The sequence below is a fragment of the Nannospalax galili genome, unplaced genomic scaffold (genome assembly GCF_000622305.1).
Source record: "Nannospalax galili isolate Female #2095 unplaced genomic scaffold, S.galili_v1.0 scaffold411, whole genome shotgun sequence".
NCBI lineage: Eukaryota > Metazoa > Chordata > Mammalia > Rodentia > Spalacidae > Nannospalax > Nannospalax galili.
The window spans coordinates 524,788-551,826 of record NW_008329714.1 but is presented as its reverse complement, the minus strand read 5'-3'; the positions used below and the strand labels follow the sequence as shown (position 1 = coordinate 551,826).

The following is a 27,039-nucleotide window of genomic DNA, read 5'->3' as shown; positions in this document are numbered from 1 at the left end:
TGCCCACTCCCTCTACGACCACAACTGTTGAGGCCTTCCTCAGTGCCAGCATGTCTTCCTCATCTGGCTCCCTGTTCAGTCCTGCTGTGGGATGCTTTCCAAGATGCAGTGCAGCCTGTGCCTCTTCCCTGTGGATGTGACCCCCCGCCCCACGGTGGTGCACACCTGCAATCCCAGCACTCCAGAGGCTGAAGCAGGTGGACCACAAGATTGAGGCCAGCCCAGGCTGCAAAGGGAATCATGCAGCTTCCCATTACATCTTGAATATTCCAACTTCCACGTGGGATCAAGCCCCATCTCATTTTCTACCTCGTGTTCCTCTACTCTCTCTACTGCTTCCAGATGTGGGTTCAACTTGTTCTCTCAATCTAGAATATTCTTCTCCAGAAAGGCAAAAGTATGGCAGGCCTCTCCTCAGCATGCAGGCTGCAGCTCAGGCCTCCCTCTCAGCCACTCCATCCTAGTGCACCATGGCTCATGTGCTGTGGTCTGTACAGCTGTGGTACTTGGCTCTCACCAACGGTCTGCTGACTTCAGGGTGAGCACAGCTTACTGCATTAGTTCTGGCACCTCCAGTTCTAAAAGCACAGCTCACACATGGAGATGGTCAGTGAGCACTACGTTTACCATTCACCATGAACTGACCACCTACCTCCCTTTCTGTCAACCATGGGTTAATAAACAAAACTTGACTGAACATCTATTAGTCAGGCACTCCTCTTCTAGGCTCTGGAAGTAGAAGAGTCAGTCCTGGCCTTGGGGAGCCTCTGGAGAGACTAGTAGACATAAATAAGCAAATTAATGTAAGAAGACCTTGTCGCATGAAGAAAGCATGAGAGGCAAGAGCATGGGGGTGGGGTACTGTGTGAGCTCAGATTGTTAGCAAGCATCCCCAAGAGATGACATTTGAACATGGCCAGGAGGAGTGTGTCAGTCAGCTTTTGCTGTAGAACAGACCAACCCAAAATGGAGCAACTGAGTGCGGCACTCTGCATTGATGAGTGCTCATGATTCTGTGGTTTAACTGGCTAGTTCTGACCTGAGCCACTCAGGTATTCTTTACCAGGTCTTCTCATGTGTCTGAGCAGCCAGTGGGTAAACAAGCAGCTGCCTGCATGTCTAGCTGCTGGCCAGAGTCACAGGTGACTGACTGAGCTGGCCTGGCTCCAGCATAGGGCAGAAGGAAGAGGAGCCCTGTGCATAGTTCATTTGACATTTGCTCCTCGTCTACTGGCCAGAGCCAGTTACGTGGCCAGAATGCAGGGTGGAAGGCTGACCCACCTCTACATGGGGGAAGCAGCAAAGCCCCCAAGATGTTCAGACTGACCTTGGCACCATGGAGAGGAGGGCTGAGGGCTGAGTCACAAAGAGGATGCTGGGAAATCACAGGGCAGAAGACAAGATGTCACAGCCTGGTCCCCAGAGTGTTGTAGAAGCTTGCTGGACTCCCAGTTCCTCATCTGAGAAAAATGGCACCTCCTAACCCTAGGCTTCCTTTTTCCAGATCGATCATCCACACTGGCATTCCGTGGAAGCCCAAAGAGCTATCCTTCAGGGCTCAGATGCCAGCAGGGTGCTAAAATGGGCCAGGTTTCTCCAAGGATAGGAGAGCTTTGGGTTCAGCCCAGCTCTATTGGGAAGGAAGGAGGAATTCCAGCCAAATAATGTGACAGGGTGACAGCATGTGACCCAGAGACCTAGTAAGGGTGAGCTTTCTGGGCAATGGAGTGAGTCACCTGGCCTGTTTGCCCTAGGAGAGGGAAGTCGCCTCTAATGGTCTCTGATGGAGTGGGGTGAGAACTGAGGTGGAAGGATGGGGTCACCAGCAGCCCCTTCCTTTACCCTAAATCCAGTTGAGGGCTCATGGTAGGAACCAGTTTTTACACAGTCAAGTTCTGGATGTGAGGCTTTCTGGCATGATGCTTTATTCACTTAACCCCTACCACATGCCAAGCACTGTGCCAGTATCTGGGTACACAGTATTTTAGAAGGACAGGTGAGCTTTCTCTCCTAAGGAGTCAGCCACCTGGCAGAGCAGGTCAGGTTGGTATTTAGCAAGTGGTAGCAGCCAGGTTTGGAAGAGGAACCACAGAGACATGGCAGGCTGAGAATGGAGCACTGACCTGGCCTTGAGGCACAAGTTAGCCTGGCCTCCTAGTTCCAGACAGGGACCAGCAAGTGCAAAGATTCTGTGGTAGAAGAAAGGCATAAAAAAATGAACAACTGAAAGACCACCTGGGTTGAGCTAAGGGTCCCTGGTGCACAATGAGGCCTGGGGGAATCAGAAGCCAAGAGAGGAACACTTTGCTGCCAGACAGCATTGGGGCGCCAACTGGGTTCAAAGCATGGGGTGGTGTGACCCAGCCACGTGTGGGTTTCCCATTCAGCCTGCAGCATGTCCTGAACAGGCAGTGGCCTGGGCCTGAAGGCACCTGAGAAAGGAATAGCCAAGTTGAGTGTGGGTTCACGTGGGGAGGGTGGAGAGGCTGAAGAGCTACTCTCTTCCCATTTCCACCTTGCATTTCTGCTCCAGAGCCTCTTGGGGTAACAGGCTACTTTTCTTCCCCGCACAGGCCTCCGAATAAACTTCACTGCCTCCTGGGGGGACCTGCACTACTTAGGGCTCACTGGCCTGGAAGTAGTAGGCAAGGATGGCCAGGCCCTGCCCATCCTCCCACACCAGCTCTCTGCCTCCCCCAGGGACTTAAATGACCTGCCTGAGTATACCGATGACTCCCGGACCCTGGACAAGTAAGTGTTGGAAACTTGACTTTGGGCAGCCGGGGTCCAGGGGCCCACTCTGCACCCCAGGCTTCTGACAAACATCAAACTATATCCCATGTAGCCTTTGCCCCAGCACTGCCTGGGGAGGGCATGTGCTCACAGCTGAGGTGACCCTTCCCACAGGCCACACAGCTGAGGGGCAAACAGGATGCAAAGCCAGACTGGTGTGTCCGCAGATGCTGTGTGATGTACTTCCACTGGGCTCAGTGAGGGCCTTGCACAGCCATGGTCTGTAGGCTTTGGTGGTGACCAACTGCACTTTTCTCATGCGTGCCCCAGGCCTCTCCCCTCTGCAAGCTGGAGGGTGAGCGGCAAGGGGGTCTGTGCAAGCCACTGTGGCTGCCCTGCCTCCTGCACATACCAGATGCCGTAGCCAAGGCTGAATCAAGTCCATGAATGACAAGCTCTGCATTGTCCATCCACAGGGACCTGTCATGCATAGACTGGCACTTGACCCCCTGCTCTGGACAGCTTTAAATGTGAATGAGAAAAGACCAGGAAGTTTGGGGAATGAGAGTTCAAATCTTGCCTTTTCCATAAGTGTCTTAATGTCACCAATCGTAGCAGAAAAGACAGTTTAATAGCCCATAGTACAGATGCCGTTTTAGAGAGCTGAGTGCCAGGCACTGGGCTGTGTTAACCAAGTTACTGATGTCCATCCATAAAATCCACAAGCTTAGAATAAGAAGCATTATTATCACCCCTATGTACAGACAAGGAAGCTGAGATCAGAAAGTGTCTAAAGGCACCCAGGCCCGTTAAGTGGCAGTCATGATTTGAATACAAGCCATGCAGTGGTGCCCACCCAGGCACTTAACTGAAGAGTTAGGTTGCTCCTTTCCCTTGGTGTGCTTGTCAATAAATAGCAACAGCAATCTCCAATACTACAGGTTAGGAAGAGGGTGATTGCATTGTGGCTCTTGTCCTGGCTGGGTTCTGCTTGTCCTTTTCAGATGTCCTTTTGCTGTGGCCCTCATCCCCTGTTGGTACTGACTGCTTGGGGCCACCCCGGGCTCTGGGTCCTGGCAGGTCATCCCAAGGATCTGGACCTGAGCCTCAGAGCTGTTCCTGGCTGGCTACAGGAGGGACCCACACCCTACCATCACCCTGTCCATCCCCATCACCCACTCGCCATCCCAAAGATCATCTTCAAAGTCTCAAGCCTGTCCTTAGCCATCTTTAAACACTTCCATGTGTATCTCTAAGGACTTGAAAAGGGAAACATGACCTCAGCGTCTTCAGCACACTGAAATCTGTGGGCAGTGTAGCCTGAGCTGATAGAGGCTCCCCTAATGCTGTGCACTTGAGCTGTGCACCTGGGCTGTGCTAATGGCTAAGAGCCCCCTCAGACTTCCAGGGACCTCTAGGGTATTCCTTTCTCTGGTTTTCCCTTTCCTTTCCTTTCTTTTCTTTCTTCCCTTCTTTCCTTTTCTTCCCTTTCTTATTTTTCAGGGTAGAATACATAGTAATGGGTTTCGCCATGACAGCTTCGTGTGCATGCCACTATACTTCGTTCTCACACCACCCCTTCACACAGCCGTCCTCTGTGCCCCCTCCAGTAGGCTTCCTTTCTCCCCCAGCTAAGCCCCTTCCACTGTCCTGTCACAGCTGCCCATCATGCTCTCTTAAGATCTCTTCCTCCTCTAATGTTCTGCCTTCCAGTTTTTTTTTTTTAACTAGAAACACCCATGTACGTACACACACATAATTTTAAATTTAGGTTCTACATGTAAGAAAAAATATATTTGTCTGGGTCTGGCTTGCTTCACTTACAATAATGATTTCTAGTCCCATCCATTTCTCTGAAAATGCCATGATTGCATTTTTCTTTACGACTGCATAAAATTCTGTTGTGTTTGTGTGCCACGCTTCTTCATCCATTCTTCTGTGGCTGATCTAGGCTTGTTCTATTTCCTAACTACTGTGAAGAGTGCAGCGATGAACACAGATGTACATGTATCTCTTGAGATGTTGACTTGAGTGCTTTGGGTGCATGCCCAGGAGTGCACATCCTGGTCATAGGTAGCTCTATTTCCAGATTTTTGAGAAACCTCCACACTGATCTCTATAATAGCTGGACCAATTTACATTCCTAGCTGCAGTGAATTAGGCTCCCCTGCCATCCTCACCATCATTTGTGGTCATTTGTTTTCTTTTTCTTTTTTCTAGTTTGGTGAGCCAGTCAATTTGTTGGGGTCACTTACAGGATGCAGATGAGAGGTTATAACAGCATGGGTGACTCAGAGGCAGCTGCCTCATTCAGAAGACCCATTCCTCATTTGTTTTCTTGATAACTTGAGTAGGTCACTCTGATTGGGGTGAGATGGAATTTTGAAGCATGTTTAATTTGCATTTCCCTGATGGTTAAGGATGTTGGCTGGTTTTTCAAGTATTTATTGGCCATTTGTATTTCTATTTTGAGAGATATCTATTCATTTCATTAGCCCATTTAATGATTGGATGATTTGGGTTTTGGATATTTTTGTAGCTCTTTATATATCTTGGATATTAATCCCCTGAAGTCTAACTGGCAAAGATTTTTTCCCCCATTTTACAAGGTGTCTCTTCACTTTGATGACTTCCCTCCTCCTCCAACTTTGCCTCCCTTCTCCTCCTCCTCTTCCTCCCCAGGGTCTCTCTCTGTGTCCCAGCTGACTGCAAATTCAAGATCCTCCTGCCTTAGTCTTCGGAGTGCTGAGATTATAGGAGTGCCTCACCATGCACAGCCAGAGCCAGTCCAACTCTTTTGTTTTTTACCCTTGTTGATGATCTTGGACACTGGAAGCTCCCGAGTCTATTTTATCTGTTTATATTAGTTGTAAATGGTGCTGGGGATGGAAACCAGGACCTTTGGCATGGAGGGCAAGCAACTCTCCCTCTCTCTCTCCCTCTCTCTCTCTCTCTCTCTCTCTCTCTCTCTCTCTCACACACACACACACACACACACACACACACACACACACAGTGTCCTTTTCAGACCATCCTGTTTGGCATCCTCCTGGCCTGGTGCTACAGGGTGCCCAGGCTCTTCTTGTCTCTTGCTCCAACCTAGCTTCAATCATTTTCCTGTCAAATCGGTGTCCTGTTGGTAGTAAAGTATTTAGAGACGCCCCCCCCCCAATCCAGGCAGGAGGCTCATTGCTACTGGGTATCTCAAGGACAGAAGCCAGAGGTGATTACAGGAAGGTCCTTCCTTCACCACCAGCCCCTCTGCCATCCACTCTACATCCACTGTCCCAGACCCCTTCAGCAACCTTGCTGGGAGGCCAGTTTCCAAAACAGAGATAATTGCTTTGCAAGGAAACAGCAGTCTGCAGCCAGCTTTGCTCACAAACAGCAGGGTCGGGCTGCTGAATTTCCTTGGTTTTAACATGCCAGCAATTGTAAGACACACCATCCATCAATTTAATAACAGCCTTTTAGAGCGCAGGAGAGAGAAAGCTTTACCTCCATGGATGAACACTTAGATGGTAAGATTTATTCCAAACCCCAAACTTTCAAATGGAAAAGAAAAAAAGTTGATTTTAGATCTAGGAAATGTGGCTACAACCTGACCTGTTCACAGTACAGTGTCCCCAAGGTCGAGGTAAGGAAGGCTGCTTGTCTCTGGGGTTGGTTAGGTCTCCAAATAGCCATATCACACAGAGGAAAAGGATTGAGTCCTGGCAGAGGAGGCAGAGATAGATACTGGGGGGCTAGGTGACAGTTTTGGACAGCACCCAGGTCTCCCACCTCCTGGGTACAGCTTCCCTGAGCCACCCCCACCTGTGGCTCCTGAACAGGGCTGGCCTATCACATACCTAGGCCTCCTGTGCTTGGCCCTGTCTGGGTCTGCCAGGTTTCCCATTGCTTTCCAGCCTGTCTGCCTCACCTAGAGAGAAGGAGCACACTTAACTCAAAACAAGCCTACACTTCTTGCAGAATGTTTGGAAAACAGAGAAAAGGCCCACTTCATGCCCCAGTGCACCCCTCTGGGCTCTAGTGCCTGGGTCATGACCTCATTCCCAGAATCGCAATGGGTCCCTGCTGCCTGTAGCCTGCCTGTGACCGCCCATGGCCTGCCTGGCCACTCCACAACATCTTGCGTTTGTCACTTCTCCCATTAATCACTGTGTAGTGATGTGCCCATGTCACTGTGAGATTTTAGGTCTTCCAGGGTTCATACATCATAGCTTTGTGATGAGCTTGTTTCTACAGCCAGCCTTCCCCAAGTGCAGAGTAATCCTTAGCAGAAAAGTGCCCATGCTGGGGTCACCAGGCTGAGGGACTCCAAAGGGTGACACTTCACCTTGCCATGCCTGTTTTTTGTTTTGTTTTGTTTTGCTTTTTTATCTTTTTGAGACAGGGTCTCCCTGTAGCCCCAGCTGACCTGGAGCTCATTATGTAGACTAGGCTGGCCTTGAACTCAAGAGATTCGCCTGGCTCTGCCTCCCGGAGTGCTGGTATTAAAGGCGTGTGCCACCGGGCCCATGCCTGCTTTTAATGTATTTAAGTGTTGCCTAACTAACTTCACCACTCACCTGCAGGACAAGAGGTGGGTAGGCGTGGCCGCGGGATGGGTGTGGCTTTGATGGTGGGCCTGGCCTGCAGGTTAATCAATGGCATCAACATCACCATGGAAGATGAGCATATGTGGCTGGTCCCCTTCTCCCCTGGGCTGGAGCACGTGGTCATGATCTGCTTTGACAGAGCCCAAAGCATCGCTGGCCTGCGCTTCTGGAACTACAATAAATCTCCCGAGGACACCTACCGAGGGGTAAGCCAGGCCGTGTACAGTCCACTGTCAGGGAGGCGGTGTGATGAATGGCTGCTGTGGCTGTCGGAGAGGGCATAAATCCTCCAGAACCTTCCAAATGGAGGTGGGTGACATGCAGGGAGAAAGCAAGCTGCCCTTTCCTTTTGCACACAGCAGACACAGCCTATAGCCTAGGGCAGCCTGGGGAACTACAGAGCTTGTGTCTGGCACAGCCTGGTCTTGTAGTGTCAGCTCTGGGCCTGTTATCCACTGAGTACTGGGGAGGTGCTGGGGGGAAAGGCAGGGGTGGCTTGACAGACACCCACTGCCCAGAAGCCTTTGCAATTTGCTGGTAGATCCTGACAGCACAGCTGGAGTCCAGCCCGGACTAGGGTATATGTGGACCCAGCTAGCTCCCAGTGAACACAGTTCCACTGGATTCCAGCCCTCAGAGTGACAGAAGGACCAGGTGGGTCTCTGCCATGGAGAGAGACCCAGAACATGGCTATTCCCAGAAAGGACGTGCTAAGTGCTAAGAGTAGGAGAATAGGGAAGCCCCCACTGGCGTGCCCTTTTCACAGAAGGGAGGGAAGTAGGGAAAGATAATTGTACAGTACTGGCAGTGGAGGTCCTGCTCCTGAGCCAGTGCCCTTGACCATCTCACCATATCACTGCCACTGTTGCATGGAGGTCCCCTGAAACATGCATGAGGACCGTGACCATGAATGAGTATCCTCTAGGCAGGGACATCACCCCAGGTGTTAGATCCTGTGTCCAGCCCCAGCATCATACCTGGAGTTGAACAGGGCTGTCACTGGAATTCAGGCTGGCTGCTCTCTTTGGCCTCAGGCAGGCTGTGTTTCATTTACTAGGTCAAAATCGCCCATGTGTCTCTGGATGGCCTGTGTGTGTCTCCTGCAGAAGGCTTCCTCATCAGGAAGGGGCCTGGCAACTGCCACTTTGATTTTGCTCAAGAAATCCTCTTTGGAGACTACCTGCAGACCCAGCTGCCACCAGCACCAGCCAGGAGGTGAGGAGTACAGGCTGGCTTCCAGTGTCCTCTGATGTGTCTACAGGGCTGGGGCTGCCGTCCAGTAGGTGGCTTTTTCACCTTGGCCTTGTCTAAGCTCCTGGAAGCTGTGGATACTTCCAGTCTGGGGAGCTTGCTGTTTTAAATGCCTTCTGCTGCAAAAGAGACTCCAGCCTGCCTCCTTCCAGAAGCTTGCTGGCTAATTGGCCTGGCTCTTGTTTCCCAGCTCTGATCTAAAAAGAAAAGCAAATAAGAAGCACTCATTTGATGGGTTTGCTTGGGATGGGCTGACCCTGGTCTCTGACATCAAGTTTATAACAATTTTTAAATGCTGCCTTTGCTTTACCCATTTATAGCCCCCATTGTCCAAATACCAGAAGCTGTACTTGGAAACATAATGACCCCTTTTTCCCCCAAGAAACCGAGTTGTAGCAGTGCCCTTGACATTGGAGAACCCAGGGTAGTGCTAGAGGGAGGCTGGTGAGGAAAAGAGTAGAGTGCTGTCCCTCCTGGGGCCACTATGCGTCCGTGCTTTGAAGTCTACACAGTGAAGTAGGGATTGTATGCCCATTTCATAGTAGTGGGAACCAAGGTGTGGGCTGGAGATCATGAAGCCACAGTGCTCAGGATTTCCCCTCAGCCCCCTTTTCTCTCTTCCCTCTTCCTTTCCTGCCCATATTCTGGGGTCTTTGCTGTGCTGATGCTCTGCCCAGAAGGCTTGGGCCTGACTTCTGTGAGAGGCCTCCTTGGACCTTGGCCAACCCAGGTGGCCCACCCCCACCCTGTCACCCCACCCAACTCATAGTGTCACACAGTTCTCAGCATAGCAGGCTCTGCTTGTCCAGAGGAGGCAGGGGTGTGGTCAAGAGGGTGGTTTGGGACTTGTGTCCTGAGCACATCCCACTCAGCCACCTTCCAGCTCTTGCCTGTCACAAGTGCTGTCACATCTACTGTCACAAGACAGATGTGTCTCTGTCTCTAAGCTGTTCTGAGGTTTGCAAGAGTTTGTAACAGAGACGATCTCTTCCCCACTCCTGCTTGCCATGATAGTGGCAGGTTCTCCTTTGGGAGACGTGGAGCTCATGCACAGGCAGGGGTCACTGAGCTGCCATGTTCCTTTGAGTCCATGGCTGGGGAGTGACTGTTGGTGGCCCTGGAACTGATGGGCTCACTGTTTCTCTCTCTTTCCAGACTTGATGCAAAGAGCCTGGAGCGAGCCAGCATGGATTATGAGGCCCCACTCATGCCCTGTGGCTGTATCCTTCTCCTATCCAGCACACAGCCAAATTGGCCTCAGCTACCCCATATTCCAAGCAGCCAGAGCCAGATGACCAAAGTACCACACAGGGAAACTGAGGCAAGGGAATGTATTGCTGGGACACAGTGGTAGCACTGGTCCCTACCTGTCTCCTGAAAGACTGGGGTTGTGGAGGTAGCAGAGGATCCAGCTGGGAGAGCCTAGAGAAGAGATAGGTAACCTAGGGACCCAGGGCCTTGGGGGAGGCAGGGACAGAGGCAACAGGAGCCCCTTCTTCCCGGTGTGACTTCATTGCATGGACATTACTAGCTGAAGCTGCCCCTTGCATGTTTACCTCTGTGAACTTGAAACACTCAAAGAAGGGAAGAGGTGTCCTGTTCTTATCATTTCATAACCCAGGAAACTGAGGCACAAGACAGGAGTGACCCATTCAGCGCTGTCTGTCCAGGGACTGTCCCCTCCCAGACCTGGAGGTAGATGATATAGCAAATGTGACTCTGCTCAATATGACAGGCATTCCTCTCTGAGAGAGAGAGAGACTCTCTTTAATGGACCTAAACAAAAAGAAACCTGTTACCTCTGCCACTGTTCTGCTTCGTTCACCAGAAAATGAAGCCTCTTCCTTAATCACAGCCACAGTCATCTTCCAGTTCCAGCTACTGTCCAGCTGGGGTGACCCCTACTATATTGGTCTCACAGGCCTGGAGCTGTATGACCAACATGGGGAGAGGATCCACCTGTCCCACAACAGTATCCTTTCCACAAAACACCAGAGCCAAGGTAGAAGATGTAACAGGGAGCTGGGTGCAGGATCCCAAGCCTATAATCCCAGCACTCAAAAGGTGGAGACAGGACAGTCACTGCCTGTGTGAGGCCAGCATGGGTTTATAGCAATTCTGAGGGCAGCCTGAGCTACATAGCACGACCCTGTTTCAAAAGACCAGATGATAATGATGTGATGATGGTGATGGTGGTGATGGATATGATAGTGATAGGGCTGATAGTGATGGGGGTAATAGTGATGGGGATAATAGTGATAGAGATGATAGTGATGGGGATGATAGTGTTGGAGATGATAGTGATGGGGATGATAGTGTTGGAGATGATAGTGATGAGGATGATAGTGTTGGAAAAAGGTGGAGACAGGACAGTCACTGCCTGTGTGAGGCCAGCATGGGTTTATAGCAATTCTGAGGGCAGCCTGAGCTACATAGCACGACCCTGTTTCAAAAGACCAGATGATAATGATGTGATGATGGTGATGGTGGTGATGGATATGATAGTGATAGGGCTGATAGTGATGGGGGTAATAGTGATGGGGATAATAGTGATAGAGATGATAGTGATGGGGATGATAGTGTTGGAGATGATAGTGATAGAGGTATGCTGATGGGATGATAGTGATGGAGATGATAGTGATGGGGATGACATTGATAGGGTGATAGTGATAGGGTGAGAGTGATGATTTTGATGGTGGTGGTGACAATGGTCATAATGGTCATGATGTGGTAATCATGGTGATGATGATGATGATGATAGTGATGATGGTGACCATAATGCTGCTACTGATGGTGATGCTGCTGAGGATGATGACGATGGTGATATGATGATGATGATACTGATGGTGATGATGTTCGATAGAATGCCACTGGATCCTTAGAGCAGCTCCTAGCCACACTTGCCAACAACACCATAGCAGGTTCTTTGCAGAGTTCAGTAGTTATGAGGATGGGAGGCACCACCAGGCACAGCCCCCTCTCAGAGGACACAGGCATCTGGAGTTCTAAAGGCTCTAACAAAGGGAGAATTCTCAGTAGGTAATGAGTTCATCAACTGGGGTACCCTTTGCTCATGGTGTGCCCATGCTAGAGCTTGTTAGTTAGCCCACTGGGTTCTGACATTTTAATTCAGTGACTGCTGTGTCCTGAGCCTAAAATACAATGCCAGGTTCAGGAACTTCTCTTGAGATGTGGCAGCACAAGGCCCTGGGTCATGTGGAGAGACAATGACCAAACCAAAGTCTCTAAGTAGTTCCTTCCATTTACCTCAGTGCCCACTCTGTGGAGCTCTTGTTATCTCAGCCCCACAAAACCTAATGCTTACTGAGGGCTCCTTCTGTGCCCAGGCGTTGTGCCAGCATATACCCCTGCAGTAATCCTGTGAAAAAGTATCCTGGAATCCCCATTTTCCAGAGGAGGAACTTGAAACAGAGGTTGAGTAACAGCCCGACTCAAGGTCTGACCTCTCCTGCCTGCCTTTTATGTCACCTCTTTATTCCTCAGCATTCTTGAGTCTGTGATACCTGGTCCTCCAATTAGGGAAATGCCAGCACAGCCCCAAAGCTTTCCCTGTGTCTGCCTGGGGGTCTTGGGGGCCAATGGGCCCGTTTTCTTCCTCCTCACTGGGTGAATGGATCCATAAGTCTCCAGTGACATCACCAAGAGAGTGGTCTGGGATTCTCATGCCCATCTTGGGTTATAAAAGTTTTATGCTCACGTTACAAGTGAGGGGACAGACTCAGTGATGTCTAGCATCTTGCCTGAGCTCTCTTGGGTCACAATGACAGAGCTAGACTCAAGATTATGCACATGTGTCTTGAAGCCCCTGAGCAGCCCCAGCTGGGCCAGGGCAGTAGACCTGGCATGGTTGTTACCTGCCAAGGCCAGCTTCCCTGTCCCCTGTTGCAAAGGAGTGGTACTATGCTTCTGGAAACCTCTTGTTTCCAGCTAACCCTGCTGTGGCCCCCTGACTTTGTACTTGACCCCCTCAGCCCTCCACATACAGGCCCCCTTCCCTCAGCTACACTCCCATTTTCCCAGAATGCATCTGACTTAGCTGTCACTTCTCAGCCTGCCAAAGCAGCAGGGCACAGCCCAGTATCTTAGGCCCAGTGTTGTCAGCCTGACATGGCCATCACCTGATGGCTGTCCTGAGGTGGCTGTCACCCAATGGCCACCAAGGAGATATCACATTGTATGCAGTAGATGAGTTTGGGTTACAACCACTTAACGTGCACCTCAGATATTGCTGCCTTCCCTGACAGTGTGAATGCCCTGGATGGTGTGTGTGGGGACGTGCGAACTCCGGACAAGCTTATCGACCAAGTTAATGACACCAGTGATGGCAGGCACATGTGGCTGGCCCCCATCCTGCCTGGCCTGGTGGGTGCCTGGCCCTGGGGGTGGGGGAGCATCTACTCCTAAGCCTAGTGACAATGGGATCCTTGGGAACCATCAGAGAGGCACAGGCCTTGCTAATAGTCCTGGGCCTGGTCCCTGTAGGCCTGCAGTTCCTTCTTTTAACTCTGAGGGTGCTACCAAAAGGGACACCAGGTGGGTGAGGGGCCTTAGGGAAGCTGATGTCAGGAGCCTGGATGCAGCTACTGAAGGGCAGGAACCCACTGGCCATGTGCCTCTCACTGCCTCATTCTATCCAGGTCATCAACAGTCCATTCTTCCCTAGCATCCTGCCCCTGTTTGTTCCCCTCTTCTTCCGCTGTTTCTGCTCCTTCCTTGTCACCACCTGTGGCCACTATGTGGCCACCCAGCCCTCCCTCTGGCCTGTCAGCCAGGTGAGCCCTTCTGACCACTGCCTCCCTTTCCTGACTCTCAAACCTACACGGGTGACTGCTCCATCATGGAGAGGCCCAGGAGGGGATATGGGCAACTAGCACCCTCCACCTCACCTCAGGGCCAGGGCCTGCAGCAGTGCATGGTAGAGTCTGGGGTCCCTTTCCCACCACTGTGACTGAGTAGAAGATGGACATTTTCCTCTCTAAGTAGGTGACAGCACTTCCCAAAGCCACAATGCCAAGCCAGGACTAGCCCTGTGGCTCTTAGACCATGGCCAAAAGTTGATCGTCAGCATATGTCCACTGCCCTCATCTGGCCCCTGTCTCTCTTCCAGAAGGAATTAAAGGTTTGAACTGGAGGACCCCAGGCATGACACCCGTCTCCTGGGCCATCACCCAGCCCTTAGTTTCTGGTTTTTTTGTTTGTTTGTTTGTTTGGGGTTTTGGGGGGAATTTTTGAGACAGAATCTCCCTGTATCCCCCAGCTGGCCTAGCACTCACTATGTAGACCAGGCTGGCTTCGATCTCACAGAGATCTACCTGCCTCTGCCTCTCAAGTGCTGGCCCTAAAGGTGTGTGCCACCACACCCAACTTCCTTAATTCTTTATTTGGCTTGTAAGGGGTCCCCTAGTTTTGAGGGGATGTTGGCCTGTTGCACTGGCTCATGTCCAGCTGGTCTGGTGATAGTCACTGGCTCCTAGGTCAAGCCCAGAGACGGTCCCCACCTGCTTACAATTCTCTCCCAGTATTTAAATGATGTCCACAGCAGGCTCTCCCAGAGCCAACTCAGCAGTTTGTTGCAAATGCAACTACACGTGACCTGACTCAAGATGGGCTCTAAGAAGAGAGGACTTAGAACCCTCAGCTTCCCACATGGCTACCACTGGCACCTGGGGCTTGGCTCCTGCACCATGCTCTGGCCCAGTCCCACTGCCTGTTTTCAAACACACCTGCTTTAATTGACTCTTCTCTCTAACAGGTGAACAGGGTCTATGTCATTTTTGATCTGCCCACCACTGTGTCAATGATCAAACTGTGGAATTATGCAAAAACACCCCACCGTGGGGTAAAGGAGTTTGGCGTAAGTCCTTACTAGTTGGATGTAGGAGATAATTATGCTCATTGGTAATTAGGCTGCCAGCAATTACCATGTGTCACAGTTTGGTCTACATCCCCCAGTGACAACCTTGGAAATGCCTAGTCTTCAGAGGCAGGCAAATCTACCACAAGCCATGAATTCAGATGCAAGCCCAAGACATGACTTGCTTTTGGGGCTCCCTCTAAAATCACACAGCCTTCGGGGAGGGTGACAAGGTAACCAAGTGGGGAGGCAGGAGCCCTGGGGGCCCCTGGAGCCTCAGCCTCCACATCTGCGGCCCGGGTACCTTTCATGCTGGCTGGAAGTAGAACCTATAGTCCATGTGGATCTTCAAAGAAGCCTGGGCGAGGCAGCAGAAGGGTGTTGGGGTGAGTGTGGGAGGAGGAGAGGACTCACAGCCCCTTCTCTCCCTGCTTAGCTGCTGGTGGATGACTTGCTGGTGTACAATGGCATCTTGGCCATGGTGGGCCACCTGGTCGGTGGTATCCTGCCCACATGTGAGCCCACTGTGCCCCACCACACCATCCTCTTCGCTGAGGACACCGACTTCTGTCACCAGGAGAGGCACACCAACGTCAGGTATATCCCTGGCCGGCCCTAATGAGGATGGATGGCAGGGACATGGCCTGGGAGGCTGATAGACTTTCTGTCTTCCTCTCCTGCAGTAAGCCAGCAGAAGACCAGGACATACAGATGATGAATGAAAACCAGGTCATTACCACTGCGAGGAGGAAGCCAGGCGCTGCTGACCCAGGTGAGTGGCACTTCCCTGCCCTGAGCATCCCTGTCAGAAGTTTAGTCTGGGTGGAGAAGCAGGCAGCAAGCATGTACTGCTCCACAGTCTGTCCAACACCCTCCCTCTACCTGGGAGTTGTAACACAGCAACAAGCAGCCTCTTGCCATAGGCCTCCCCTGTGGACAAGGAAGGGCAAGGGCACTGTGGGAAACCAGGAGAGGATGCCAAGGCAAGGGATACCTAGGGCAAAGGCCTAAATAATGCCATGTGTGCCTAGGAACATGGGCGAAGACCTTGGGGATGGCATAGCAGAGCCTACTCTGCACGGGACAGGTCAGCTGCAGGGTACCCAGAACTCAGGCTGTTGGAACAGCAGGTGGTGACTGGGCACTGAGGTATCCCCAGGATGTGGGTACCCTCAAGAGCCATGTAACTCCTCCTGTACTCTGCTTCTACAGCCTTACGCCCCAAAACCTGCATAAGCGAGAAGGAGACAGCAAGGCACTGGCGATACTGACTGAAGCAGGAGGGAGAGTCGCTCCTCTGGGCCAGCAAGGCTCTGTCACCAGTCTTGTGTGGCACCTGTGTCCCTCGGACTTCAGGGTTGGCCAACTTAGACCCCAAGGAAACCTCAGCGTGGAAGGACAAGGGACTTGGATGACAGCCCTAGGAGCTACAGGGGTCAGATGAAAGGGGACAGGAACGGAGTGGAACCCCTGCTGCAATGGGCTGACTGCTGGGAGCCAGAGACACTTTGTACTCTGTGCCTCTCCTGTGCCATCCAGAAGAGCAGGACTGTGATGCCCCAGGCCTGGATGGGCCTGACTCTAGGCCAGAGCTGGGCCAGACAGGGCAGGAGACTCGGCTTGAGCCCCAGCAATGAGCATGAGGCCCACACCCCTGACTGCACTGCCCTACTCACCTGGACAGCTGAGCTGCTTAGGGGCCCTCTGTTCCCCTCATCTATGCAGTGCCCCTAGAGGCCCTGAGTGAAGAGGAGCTCCTCAGTGTAGATAGTCCAGAGTGGCCTCTGTCTCCTGGCCAAGCTGGACTCAGGATGGACCAGAGGTGTGTGTCCTGCGGAGAAGGAGTGAGTTGGACTGGCTGCTCTCCTCCCATGTGACCCCCTCCTTTCCCTCCCTGTCCCCCACCCCAAAGTCAGAGTGGGAAGGGAGAGGCCCAGGATGGACCCTTCTCCCTGCAGCCTGGCTACAAGAAGCCCAGATGCCTGTATTTTCATCCATGTAACAAGCTCAGATCAGGGACCTAATCGGTCTCCTAGTAGTGGGTAATTTCTGGTTCCAAATATTAATCTGTTGTTTTCCTGGCTTGGGGCCCAGTGTGCCACCGCAGCACTGAACTCAGTACGTTCCTATGCAACTAAGCACTGTGAGGGCTTCCAAGCAGCTGCCCAGCAGCTGTGCAGATGCATTCATTCAGAGTGGCTGATGTGCTGATAGGATTGCTTCTCTGGTGAGGATCCATCATTACTAGCCTCCAGGTCCCTCTGGCTCCCACATGGGCACACCAGGGCCTCTTGTTCCCAGGAGGGTGATCAGACCAGCTCCTAGGAGAAAACCATGACCACTGCTTCAACAAGAACTGGCTTGTACCCCACCCAGGGGTGGGCACAGGTGGATTTGCCTGGGATATCCACTTCTGTGGCCGTGGTGCCTGCTTGCTCCAGCAACCCCCGCTGCTGTTCATAATTGCGTGTTCTGTGCAGTCTCGGAGGGAAGGCAGTGGCACAGACATTAACTCTGAAATAAATGTCTATTTTTCTCTCTTGTGAAATCAATAAAAGATATTATTAAGAGTAGGGTGTGACACACTGGATGGGGTCTGCAGAAAGGAACCCTCCCTGGCTCCAACCCTGAGTCAGAGCCCATTTGAGGCTTGCTAAAAACTCAGGCAAGTGCTATGCTGAGCTGAGCTCCACAGTGACCTGCAGACGGGGCATGGCCTTGGCCTGCTTTCTCCATGGGCTCCTTATGCCACACCGTGTGAACAGACCAGGAGATGGTGCATACATAATGTTATTACATGTCTGGCACTAACTGTTCAGTCTACATTAAAAATAAAAGTATCTGAGGTACAGTGAGGCTGTATAACCTTCCTGATTCTAGAGCCCAGCGTGATGCCCTCATCCACTTCCTTTAGAAGAGGCGCTACTGGCCTAGGATCTGGATTCAGTTGCCCTTGGGCAGGAAGAGGAGACTAGCGGCTAAGTTCAGGCAACCTCACAGTTCCCTAGAAAGCTCCCCTGCCAACCCTCCATGGTACTGGTAAAGAGAGCAGGCTCTGTCCAGCAGAGCAGACCCTGAGAGAGCAAACTGCTCTCTTCTAGTTTCTAAGACCTTGCTTGACCCAGACCCTGGTGCTGGGAAGCAGTCCCCTGATTCCAGTAGGGGTGGGGCATGGGACAGGACAGCCCCATCTGAGGATGGAGCCAGCAAGGGCATCCACACCTTGCCAGCCCAGGCTCACATTAATCCAGGTGAGCAAGGTTGGGAGCAGAGCTGGCCTGCAGGACATCGTCCCCAGCACAGCCAGATGGTCCCAACATCTTCAGGGATTTTAAGATTTTATTTTATGTGCATTATTGTTTTCCCTGCATGTATGTCTGTACATGCACCATGTGCCTGCCTAGTGCCCACAGAGGGCATCAGATTCCCTGAACTGAACTTGCAACCAGTTGTAAGCTGCCATGTGGGTGTTAGGAACCAAATCCAGGGCCTCTACAAGAACAACAAGTGCTGTTAACCACTGAACCATCCCTCCAGCCCCCTTTAAAGATTTTCAAAAAATCAGACATTCAAGTTTTTATTTATTTTTGTGGTGCTGGGGATTGAACCCAGGGCACTGCTGGGCTGCATCTCTAGCCCCATATTTTATTTATAATGTAAAATCTACCTTTTCAATGTTGGTTCATTGAAAAAAAGCAAACTCACAATGTTTGCCAAATGTCACCCATGAGCAAGTGACTCAACTGGGTCTCAAGTCCCTCCACTGCTCTGTGGACATTGTACACCCCTGGACAGCTCCCAGCTACCTGTGCCAGGGCCTGTCATCTGAGAGCCGATGGTTTCTGCCCCTCAGCCACCAACCTGCTCTGATTCACATAGCATCAGTCAGTTGGTGGCCCTGTAGGTGACAGCCCTCATCTTGGCCCTCCTGGGGGCAACTGAGGACCTCCTCCCCCATATCCTGCAGCTGCACATGCTGAGTCCCACTACCCCCCACCCAGGGACCTATGGGACCCCATCCCCTCCCAGCAGCCTGTGGGACCATACTCTCCCACTTCGAATCCTGTGGGACCACACTGCAGTCCTCAGTGCCTGAGTCTGCCCATACCTGAAGGGGCACAAACAGAGCACCCAGAGCTCTGCCCCAAGAGTGTGTCCTATGTAGACCTATGTAGTCTGTCCAGGGTGGGATGACCTACCAGGGACTGGTGCTCCTGTCCAAGCAGGTGCACACGGCAGAAGGTCTACCTATGCGGGTGCCAGCATGGCCTGGGTCCCTCCCTACCCAGCCTCCCAGGGCACCAGGGTCAGGACACAGGGCACCAGGGTCAGGACAGACCTACATGAATGGGCATTTGGGGTCTGTCACTAGCTGCCTTCGCTCCCTCAGAATTCAGTTCCTACGTCCCACATGCCCGACCTGGTCTTTATCCCGGGCTCTCCAGATGTCCCCAGAACATATGGCCTCTTTGTTCTGCCAGCTTTCATGACCTTCACAGCCTAGAGAGGGAGGCAGGGAAAACCTGTGGAAGAGCAAGAGGAGACATGGGAACTATGACATGGTGAGGCCCCTGTGTGTATAGGCCTGTGTGTCCACAAGTACCCGGGACTGTCTCCCAAACTGCAGGCACTGGGATCCTGTGCTGCAGCGTGGCACTTTCAACACCATGTGCAGTCTCCAAGCCTCTCAGGAAACTGCTACACCCACAGCTCCCACACAGGGGTGTCACTCTTGACAGCCGAAATATTGGCAGCCAGCATGTTTGAAGCCTTCACCTTGACAGAGATGGGCACCGTCCGCAGTTGCAGGTATCCTGCGTGTTGCATGCTGCACAATGGCTCTGGAGCCAGCAGGCCTGGGTTCAAGTCCAGGCTTCACCCCTTCTCTAGCCTTCCACTCAAGACACCTTCTCCTGAGCATGCCTGGCTGTGGCCCGCTTACCTCCGAAGGGTCTAGGCCCTGCGGCACTCACTCTCCTACCCAGACTTGGGAACACAGAGGTATTACTTCCTGGAGTTAGCTCAGCATCCGGAGATGAGGCCTCAGGATGTGGTTCAATACGGTGCTGCCTTTTGGAGGCAGACACCCAGCTAACTGTTTCCTAGTGACAGCTGTTTCAGACTCAGGGCAGGAAGATAGGGACCTCAAGGCTGAATGCCACTGACTAGGACTCTTCCCAGGATAACAAGACACCCTCCTGCCTGCCCTCTCTCAGTTCTAGGATGCACTCAGCCTCAGCTGATTGGTCCATGGGCCATTGGCTGGACAGGGTACTGTCCCGCCCTACTCCTCCCCTACCCTGGGTGGGAGGGCTGTCCTCTGTCTACTGATTCTGAGACTTCACCCAGCCTGCTCTTCACCCAGCAGAGGGAAGGAAAGGGCACACCTTTGGGTGAGGGGCTTCCAGCTTGGCCTCTTCTAGCTTGGCCTCTTCCAGCCCAGCCCCTCTACTCCTCCTGGGGTCCCAGGCCCCCACCCTCTAGTCCCTGAGCCCAGTCATCAAGGGAAGCACCAGTAACAGCATCGGAGCAGGGTGAAGCGTGGCCTAAGAAGGACTGGCCCAGAAACCAGGAGCTGTTTGTCTGGGAACAGGCCCCATAGTGACTGGCTGGCTGTCCATGCTATGAATCCCCAGTGGTGGAGGCCGCCTTTTCCTCATGATGGTGGCTGAATTCTCCATAGTGGCCTGGGTGGGGCCCATCCAGCAGTTCAGGGGTGCTGAGAGTTTCCGAGCCCCAGGCCAAGACAGGGACAGAGTTCTGTCCAACTTCTCCCAGACCATCTAGAGACTGACTTCCTTGCGGGTGTGGGGCTTCCCTTTCCATCCCTCCCCTTGGGGCACCTTCTGAAGCCCCTCAAGGCCTTTCTGGTCTCTGGCATCTCCACCTGACCAGCATCACCAAGAACAAGCCTGCAGCCAGGCTAACTGCCAGCACCCCTCCCTCGAACCCTGCTCTAACTTCAGGCCTAAGGCACTGCCATTCCCCCAGGGCCTGTCCATCTTGTCCCCAGACCTACACAACCAACAAGAATCTCCAGTGCAGCAAGGGGCACCCATCCCACCTGTCCTAAAGTCCCCTTCAGTAACTCTAGGCAACCCTCATGAAGACCCTCATCCTTGCCATGGGCCCCGAGGTTCCGTGCTTAGACTCCAGAAGCCTGCTCAATGGCAAACTTGTCCTCACTGCACACCCCAAGCTCAGTCCTGCCACACTTGGTTCTGCCATTGCACTGTGTAGTCCACATGGGTGACTCAACCCCAGGGCCTTTGCATGTATCATGTGTGCAGCACACACTACCTCACTGTCTACTACCTTGCCCTCCAGCCAGGACTGAACTGGCTCCTCCTCATACAGGCCCCGAATCCCCCCTCCATGGTCTGGTGCCTGACACTCCTCACTCTTTATTGTCTAGGGTTACCTGGGTAATCAGCTCCTACACTGGTGTGTTCCTCCATCTTTTCCTACACTGGTGTGTTCCTCCATCTTTTCCTACACTGGTGTGTTCCTCTATCTTTTATGTTCCTGCAGCAGCTCCATGCACAGCTGTGGAATGTCACACAGTAACCCATTTTCAGATTGGGCAGGCAGCAGATCTGAACCAGGGCAGGATTTGCACCCAGGCCTGTCCAAGAGCATAGCAGGATGCCTGTGCAACCTCACTTCCTCTGAGATAGGTCTCTCCTGACAGACTTGTCCTTGGACCTGGTTGTACCACCAAAGGCACATGAATCAAGCTGAAGTTTCCATTACCCAAGAGATGAGTATGTGGCCAGAATGGGTGCTATAGTGGGAGTAGGGTGACTGCTCATCAAAGCCATCAACCAGGGAGGAAGTCAGTCGGCCCTGGCACTGAGGAGGTTGGGACCCATCCATCAGTCTTGATGGACCCTGGGTCCATCAACATGTGGGGGACAAGGGGTGATGTGGGCATGTGAGGAGAGGGCACTGCAGGTATGGGGAGGCACCAGGGAGCACAGAAGATTCCTGCAGGCATCAGGAGCATTGAGAAGCACTGCAGGCGCTATGCAAGGCTTGAGTCTGTGTATGGCATTCTGTCCAGGGCAAGCACAGCAATTATGAATTTGTGTATAATGTGCTCACTCAATTAGTGGGTGAGGCCCACTCAGTGCAGCCCAGCTTGGGTGCGTGCCCTTGGCCAAGGTCAACCTCTGATACTCAGCTGCACGTGTAACCCAGACCTGGGAAAGGTGATGGGGTGTACCAGTGAACGGTATGAGGACAGAGATGCTGAGCCCAGTGCACAGAGGACAGGGCTGTGGATCACACCACCAACTACCAGGTCACGTCTACTTAGCACTGGAGACAGCCAGCTGAGATGCTATTCACAAGAAGCGGGGGTCTTTGCTTCCTTTCCTGGCCTCTGTGTGGTGTGTGGTCCCTCTCAGCTTCCCCCGCCCCACCACCATGGCGTTTGCTTTTGCTTCTTGCATGAAGATGGCCCTCAAAGAAGTAACTCTCCATGACCCGGAGGATTACCACCTGGAAGTGCCTCCTTTTATCTGTCCAGCAGCCTTCCTGCTGTACTGGGAGACAGCTAGTTTCTGGGCCCTTCCCAAGAGCACCTGAAGCCTGATGGCCCCCTGCTCCTTCTCCCTTTCCTCCCTCTTGGCAGGCCACCCACACACCATAATCACAGGCCACTTGCATGATTATTTATTTAGTATTTTTCTTTAAGCCAACTCTCTTTTACCAAAACGTCTGTTGTGGTTCACCCTAAGCAACAGCGTGTGAATCTGGAGGACGGACATGTCCGGTACACGGTTTTCTAATACACATTTACATAAACACAACTATTAAAATAGATTAAGGTTTTGCTTATGTGTCAACTAATATCATTTCCTGGGCCTCCTGTGGCCCATGACCAACGTCACAAGGCTCCCACGTGACAAGAGTTCCAAGGTGCCTGGTGGCCCTGCCAGATTCCAGCTTTGCCTCTGCCCAGCCCCCCATCGCAATGGCTGATACACTTAATGCTGGAGTTCCCTGTGCTGGAGATCAGGGCTTCATAACTATGCAGGCCTGCCTGTTTCACCCTCCCCAGGTCCCCATACCAACTGTGTGGATTCAAAGAGTGAATGAGCTCTGCCCAGTCCCCAGGTGCCCTCCAGGCATGAGCAGGATGTCTCGTTCCCCTGTCCCCAAGTCTCTTTCCCCGATGGTCCCCTCTTCCAGTGCCCCCAAATTGGCCACCTGATCCTCAGGAGCCCCTTCCTCAGCCACATCCCCCTTCTTTCACTCGGAGCCCTGCAGGGCAGAGGAGTCCCACCTTGCTCTTCTGATCCAGCCCAGAGCTATGGTGTCTTCCTAGACTGGCCATCTCAGCATGATCCCTCTGCCCAGAGCACCCAAATAGGGCCCCTAACTAGGCTTTGAGTCTTCTCTCCAGCCTGAGCCACCCTTGCAGCTTCTCTTTTCTTCCACTCCTGTCATCTGGACCATTTTAAAGCTCTTTTGTGTCCTTTCTTTGCCCCCTACAGCCCGACAGCTTGACTTGGAAGTCCTCTTCCTAGCCTCCCCTGACCACCCTTCCTCCAGGCCCCCAGCATGTGCCGCCTGCAACCCACAGCCCTGACTCCTCTCACTGACATGATTGCAAATGCCACGGTGCTTTCCATGTGCCCAGATCAGCTCCCAGTGCCCACATGCACCAGCCTGTGTCGTCCTCCAGCAGCTGGAAGAGGCAGGTATGATGAAGACCCCATCTTCAGGATGAGGTCAGGGCACAGTCCAAGCTCCCAAGCCAAAGAGGCGGGACCTGACCACACCTGGACTTTACACACTGAACTGCCATCTACCATCTGTCTGCTCCCTCTGAAGGCTTCGATGTTTCACCTCCAGGGCCTACTGCAGTGCGTGGCACGTAGTAGGAGCACAATAGATGACACTTGTATCCAGACATGCACAGATGGATGGCTAGGTAATGAGGGTGGCTGATGCATGGAGGGATGATGGACAGATGGCTGACAAGAGGAATGGCAGTGATGGGCAGGTGATGGATGGGTGAATCATGGGTGAATGGACAGAGGATAGATGACATACTCAGGGGTAATGGATGGGTAAATGGGTGGATGGATTATAGATGGATGGGTAGGATGGATAGATGATAAGTGTCTGTATGTTGGCTAATAAATGAATGAGTGAATATCCATTCATGGATGGATGGATGGGTGGGTAGGTGGGAAGAATGGATGTTAGCTAAATGGATGAATGGACCATGTATTTGTGAGTGGGTGGGTAGATGATGGGTGGATGAATGCTGGATAAACGGATGGGTGGTGGGTGGATAGTGAAGGAGAACTTGCTCTGCCTCGCTCTGCCAATCTCTGGCAGTCCTTCAGGGCAGGAGAGGCCTCATGGGAGTCAGCCTGGTTCAGATTCACTCTCCTTCCTGCCAACTCTCCAGACCCTGGGACTCACATTCAAGGCAGGAATCCTTTCCCCAGGCACCTGAGCCAGAGGCTTCTGTAAAGCTGACCCTAGACCCAGGGTAAAAGCCACCAGGGCCAGAGTGGTGTTGTGTTGCTGAACTTCCAGGACACACGCTTTTTCAGCCCTAGCCTAGACCTGCTTCCAAAGCCCCATCTTACTATGCTCAGAACCCCAAACAGCTCTGCTCTGTCTCCGTCCTGCCCTTCCCCAGGGTGGGACGGGCTCCATCTCAACAATGGGTGTCTTGCCCTGACCTCAATGCACAAGGCATTTACCTCATGGTACGTACAGCACTCCATCTCAAAACTGGGTATCTGGCCCTGACCTCAATGCACAGGGCATGCACCTCCAGTGTAGAGTGCTGGTCGGGGCAGCCGGCCCATACACAGCAAGAGGACAGGTTCAACAAGCATTTATTGAGCCCCTGCTGTATGCCTGCTATGTGACTTCTGCAGAGCTGGCCAGTGCCCCTCTTTCAGGAAGCCCTCCACCCCACCTTGTCCCCACAGGGCCTTGCCTCTCTAGGCACCTGCTTGGCTCTGTGGGTGGTTGTGGGTGTCCAGCATTCAGAGGTCCTTCATGGCTTCCCAGCTGGATTGGGCTCCCAGTATAGTGGCAACTGCTGTTTCCAAGTCTCTGTGCATCCTGTGCAGTCCCTCAGGCCAGCCTGCCCCATCTCTGGGGCCCCAAGATCCAGACAGCAGTGGCAGGGCAGGCTTGGTATCTCTGTGGCAGGAGGGCTGGGTCCACAGCACACAGATGAGGCTTCCATGTCCTATGGGAGGGGTGAGGCCAGGGATGGCAGGAGGGCTAGGGCTGGGGTAGGTCTCCTCACACCCAGTGCCCTAGCACCCAGCACTGGCGGTTCAGCTCTGGTGCCTCATGAGCTGAGCTCCGTGGCCAGGAGTCTCCCATGTGTGGCTGGTGCCCTGCAAGAGACATGGTGGATACTGCTAAAAGCTGCCTTCCTCTATCCATGCCACCTGGGCCTCTGGCCCAGCCCCAGCTATCCTCCACCTGCTCCTGTCAACCCACCATGCCCTGCTATCCACCACCAGCCACCAGCACATCAAACCCCAGTCAGCTTGCTGCCATCTACTGACCAGCCCAACAATACCCCACCAGCCCAGTCATCTACGACTGAGTCACCCACAGCCCAATCACCCACCCACACCCCTCCCACCTGTCAGCCCCTACAACCCATCCATCCACTTCCTCTCCACTGCACACTCACATTTGTCTGTAATTTAGACATTGAGGCTCCAACGCTCAGACTCACCAGCACACCCATCAACAATCCACTGCTGTGTCTGCCTACCCACCCATGTACATGCCTTCCCACAGACTCAGCAGAGCTCAGGCTTAGCAGTACACCTCAGAGCACCCACATACGCCCTATCATCTAGTCCCTTCCCTCAGCTTTCCCTTTAAGCCTCTTCCAGCAGATTCCCTGAACCTCCATTTACCAATTACCCACCCAGCCAGCCCATGGGCCTGAAGACATCTCAGAAGGCTTATGGGTGAGAAGGTTTTGGCAGTGGGTGAATCCAAGTCCCTAGGCCTTGGGCCCCACCCCAATAGTGAACATGCATCAGTGAGCCCCAGCTGACTCAGTCCTCCCTGTTCACTGTCCTCATCCTCTACTTGCCACTGCTCTTAGAGGTATGGCAAGCCAAAGGGTGCAAGGCCCCACCCTTCCTCCTGTGCCATGCTTGGTTCTTGGATTTTCCCTGTCCTCCCCCAGCTGTCTCTTCAAAGTCTCTCTGATATGCCCAAACCATCCCTGTCACTTGCTGGGACCAGCCTCAAATGTCCTGGCCCTGTTGTCCAGGTAAGCACTCAGGACACAGCTCAAGTTGGTGCCCTAGAGGGATCCTGCCCTGATATCCTCACCTGCCTGTCAGACCCTCCATTTTATAGAGGAGGGGGCAGAACCCAGCATGGATCTGAAGCTGGGCCAGGACAGCAGCCATGTGGAGCTGGGCGGTCAACTGCTTCCTGATTCCAACCTCCCCCATCCCAGTCATTGTGTTTCCTACTCTGAGCTTCATTGCCTGAGACATCTTCAGAGGCAGACAGCTGTAGAATCTCACCAGGATGTGACTCCTAATGACGCTGAACTCTTGCTTGCATGCCTCCAAGGATGGCAGCTCACTGCTCCTCCATCCCTGAGCACCAGTTGTTAAGTGTTGTTTGTAACTCAGGCTGTGAGGGACGCCAAGGTGTGTGTAAATTCTTTCCTTTGGCTTTCCCTGCCTCTCTGTTCTTAATATTCTTTAATGTTAGTGTTTTGCAAATTAAATTTGCTGTATTTTTAAAGGAGTGAGAAACATTTTGCAAACATTCTGGAATCATTTGGCCTTGGGGGAAAACATTTGTTTTGGCCCCAGCTCATGAAACGGTTGCAGTCTTTGGAAGAGCTTGCTGCCAAGATAAAGGTGTTTGGGATTTTTTTTGTTTTAATGAGAAGCAAATATTTGGTGCATAGAAAGGTTTGATTGTTTTTCTAAATGAGTATTTAAAAATGATTGTTGCTGCTCTCACAGAAACCAGCAGGCAGAACTGTGACTGGGAACTGAGAGAGTATCATGTGGTTTTTCAAAGAAGGAACAGGAAGAATCCACCTCACTCCTGGAGTTAAAATGAGTCTTCTGACCAGGGGTCTACAGGCCACATCGAGGACTGAACTCTTGTTCCTTCTCTCGCCTCCTAGAAGGTGCTCAGGACCTTGAGCCATTGGGGATGTTTCCCATCCATGCCTCCCTCCCCCCTGGTTCTTCACTCTGGGGCTGTCATCAGTCAGAGAGGCCTCATGTTGGGATTCAGGAATCAGCCTACCATTGCTTCTAGGCCCAAGAACATCCCACAAATTGGTGACAGCAACAGAGGCAGCCTGCCTGCTCCAGCCAGTGTTACCAAAGGGAAGGATTCTGGATTCAGAGACACTGAAAATTCAGATTTCAAAATAAGACCACCTGGCTTTAAATGATGACAATTAAAGTGTTTAAAATATTTTCAGTCGGGCACGGTGATGCACGCCTTTAATCCCAGCACTCAGGAGGCAGAGGCAGGCGGATCTCTGTGAGTTCAAGGCAAACCTGGTCTACATAGTGAGTTCCAGGACAG

General features: G+C 52.5%; 2 protein-coding genes across 10 annotated transcripts in view; one reads left to right on the top strand and one right to left on the bottom strand.

Moving 5' to 3' along the window:
- The window catches only part of Kiaa0556 (KIAA0556 ortholog), a 197,178-nt gene extending 179,886 nt beyond the window's left edge, over positions 1-17,292 (top strand). For 6 of the 8 annotated variants that reach the window (XM_008841640.2, XM_008841654.3, XM_008841648.3 and 3 more), the window contains 10 exons: positions 2,574-2,751; positions 7,375-7,540; positions 8,392-8,549; positions 9,741-9,805; positions 10,447-10,557; positions 12,829-12,968; positions 14,359-14,460; positions 14,897-15,057; positions 15,144-15,232; positions 15,673-17,291. In XM_008841640.2, coding sequence (XP_008839862.1) covers positions 2,574-2,751; positions 7,375-7,540; positions 8,392-8,549; positions 9,741-9,805; positions 10,447-10,557; positions 12,829-12,968; positions 14,359-14,460; positions 14,897-15,057; positions 15,144-15,232; positions 15,673-15,731 — 1,229 coding nt within the window. In that variant the 3' untranslated portion in view covers positions 15,732-17,291. Of the gene's footprint in view, positions 1-2,573; positions 2,752-7,374; positions 7,541-8,391; positions 8,550-9,740; positions 9,806-10,446; positions 10,558-12,828; positions 12,969-14,358; positions 14,461-14,896; positions 15,058-15,143; positions 15,233-15,672 lie in introns of all 8 variants that reach the window. The other 2 variants (XM_029567752.1, XM_029567761.1) reach the window with 2 other exon arrangements.
- A 7,018-nt stretch (positions 17,293-24,310) lies between these two features.
- Positions 24,311-27,039, bottom strand: part of Gsg1l (GSG1 like) — a 206,138-nt gene continuing 203,409 nt past the window's right edge. For both annotated transcript variants that reach the window (XM_008841629.1, XM_008841633.1), the window contains one exon: positions 24,311-24,842. In XM_008841629.1, coding sequence (XP_008839851.1) covers positions 24,745-24,842 — 98 coding nt within the window. In that variant the 3' untranslated portion in view covers positions 24,311-24,744. The remainder of the gene's footprint in view (positions 24,843-27,039) is intronic.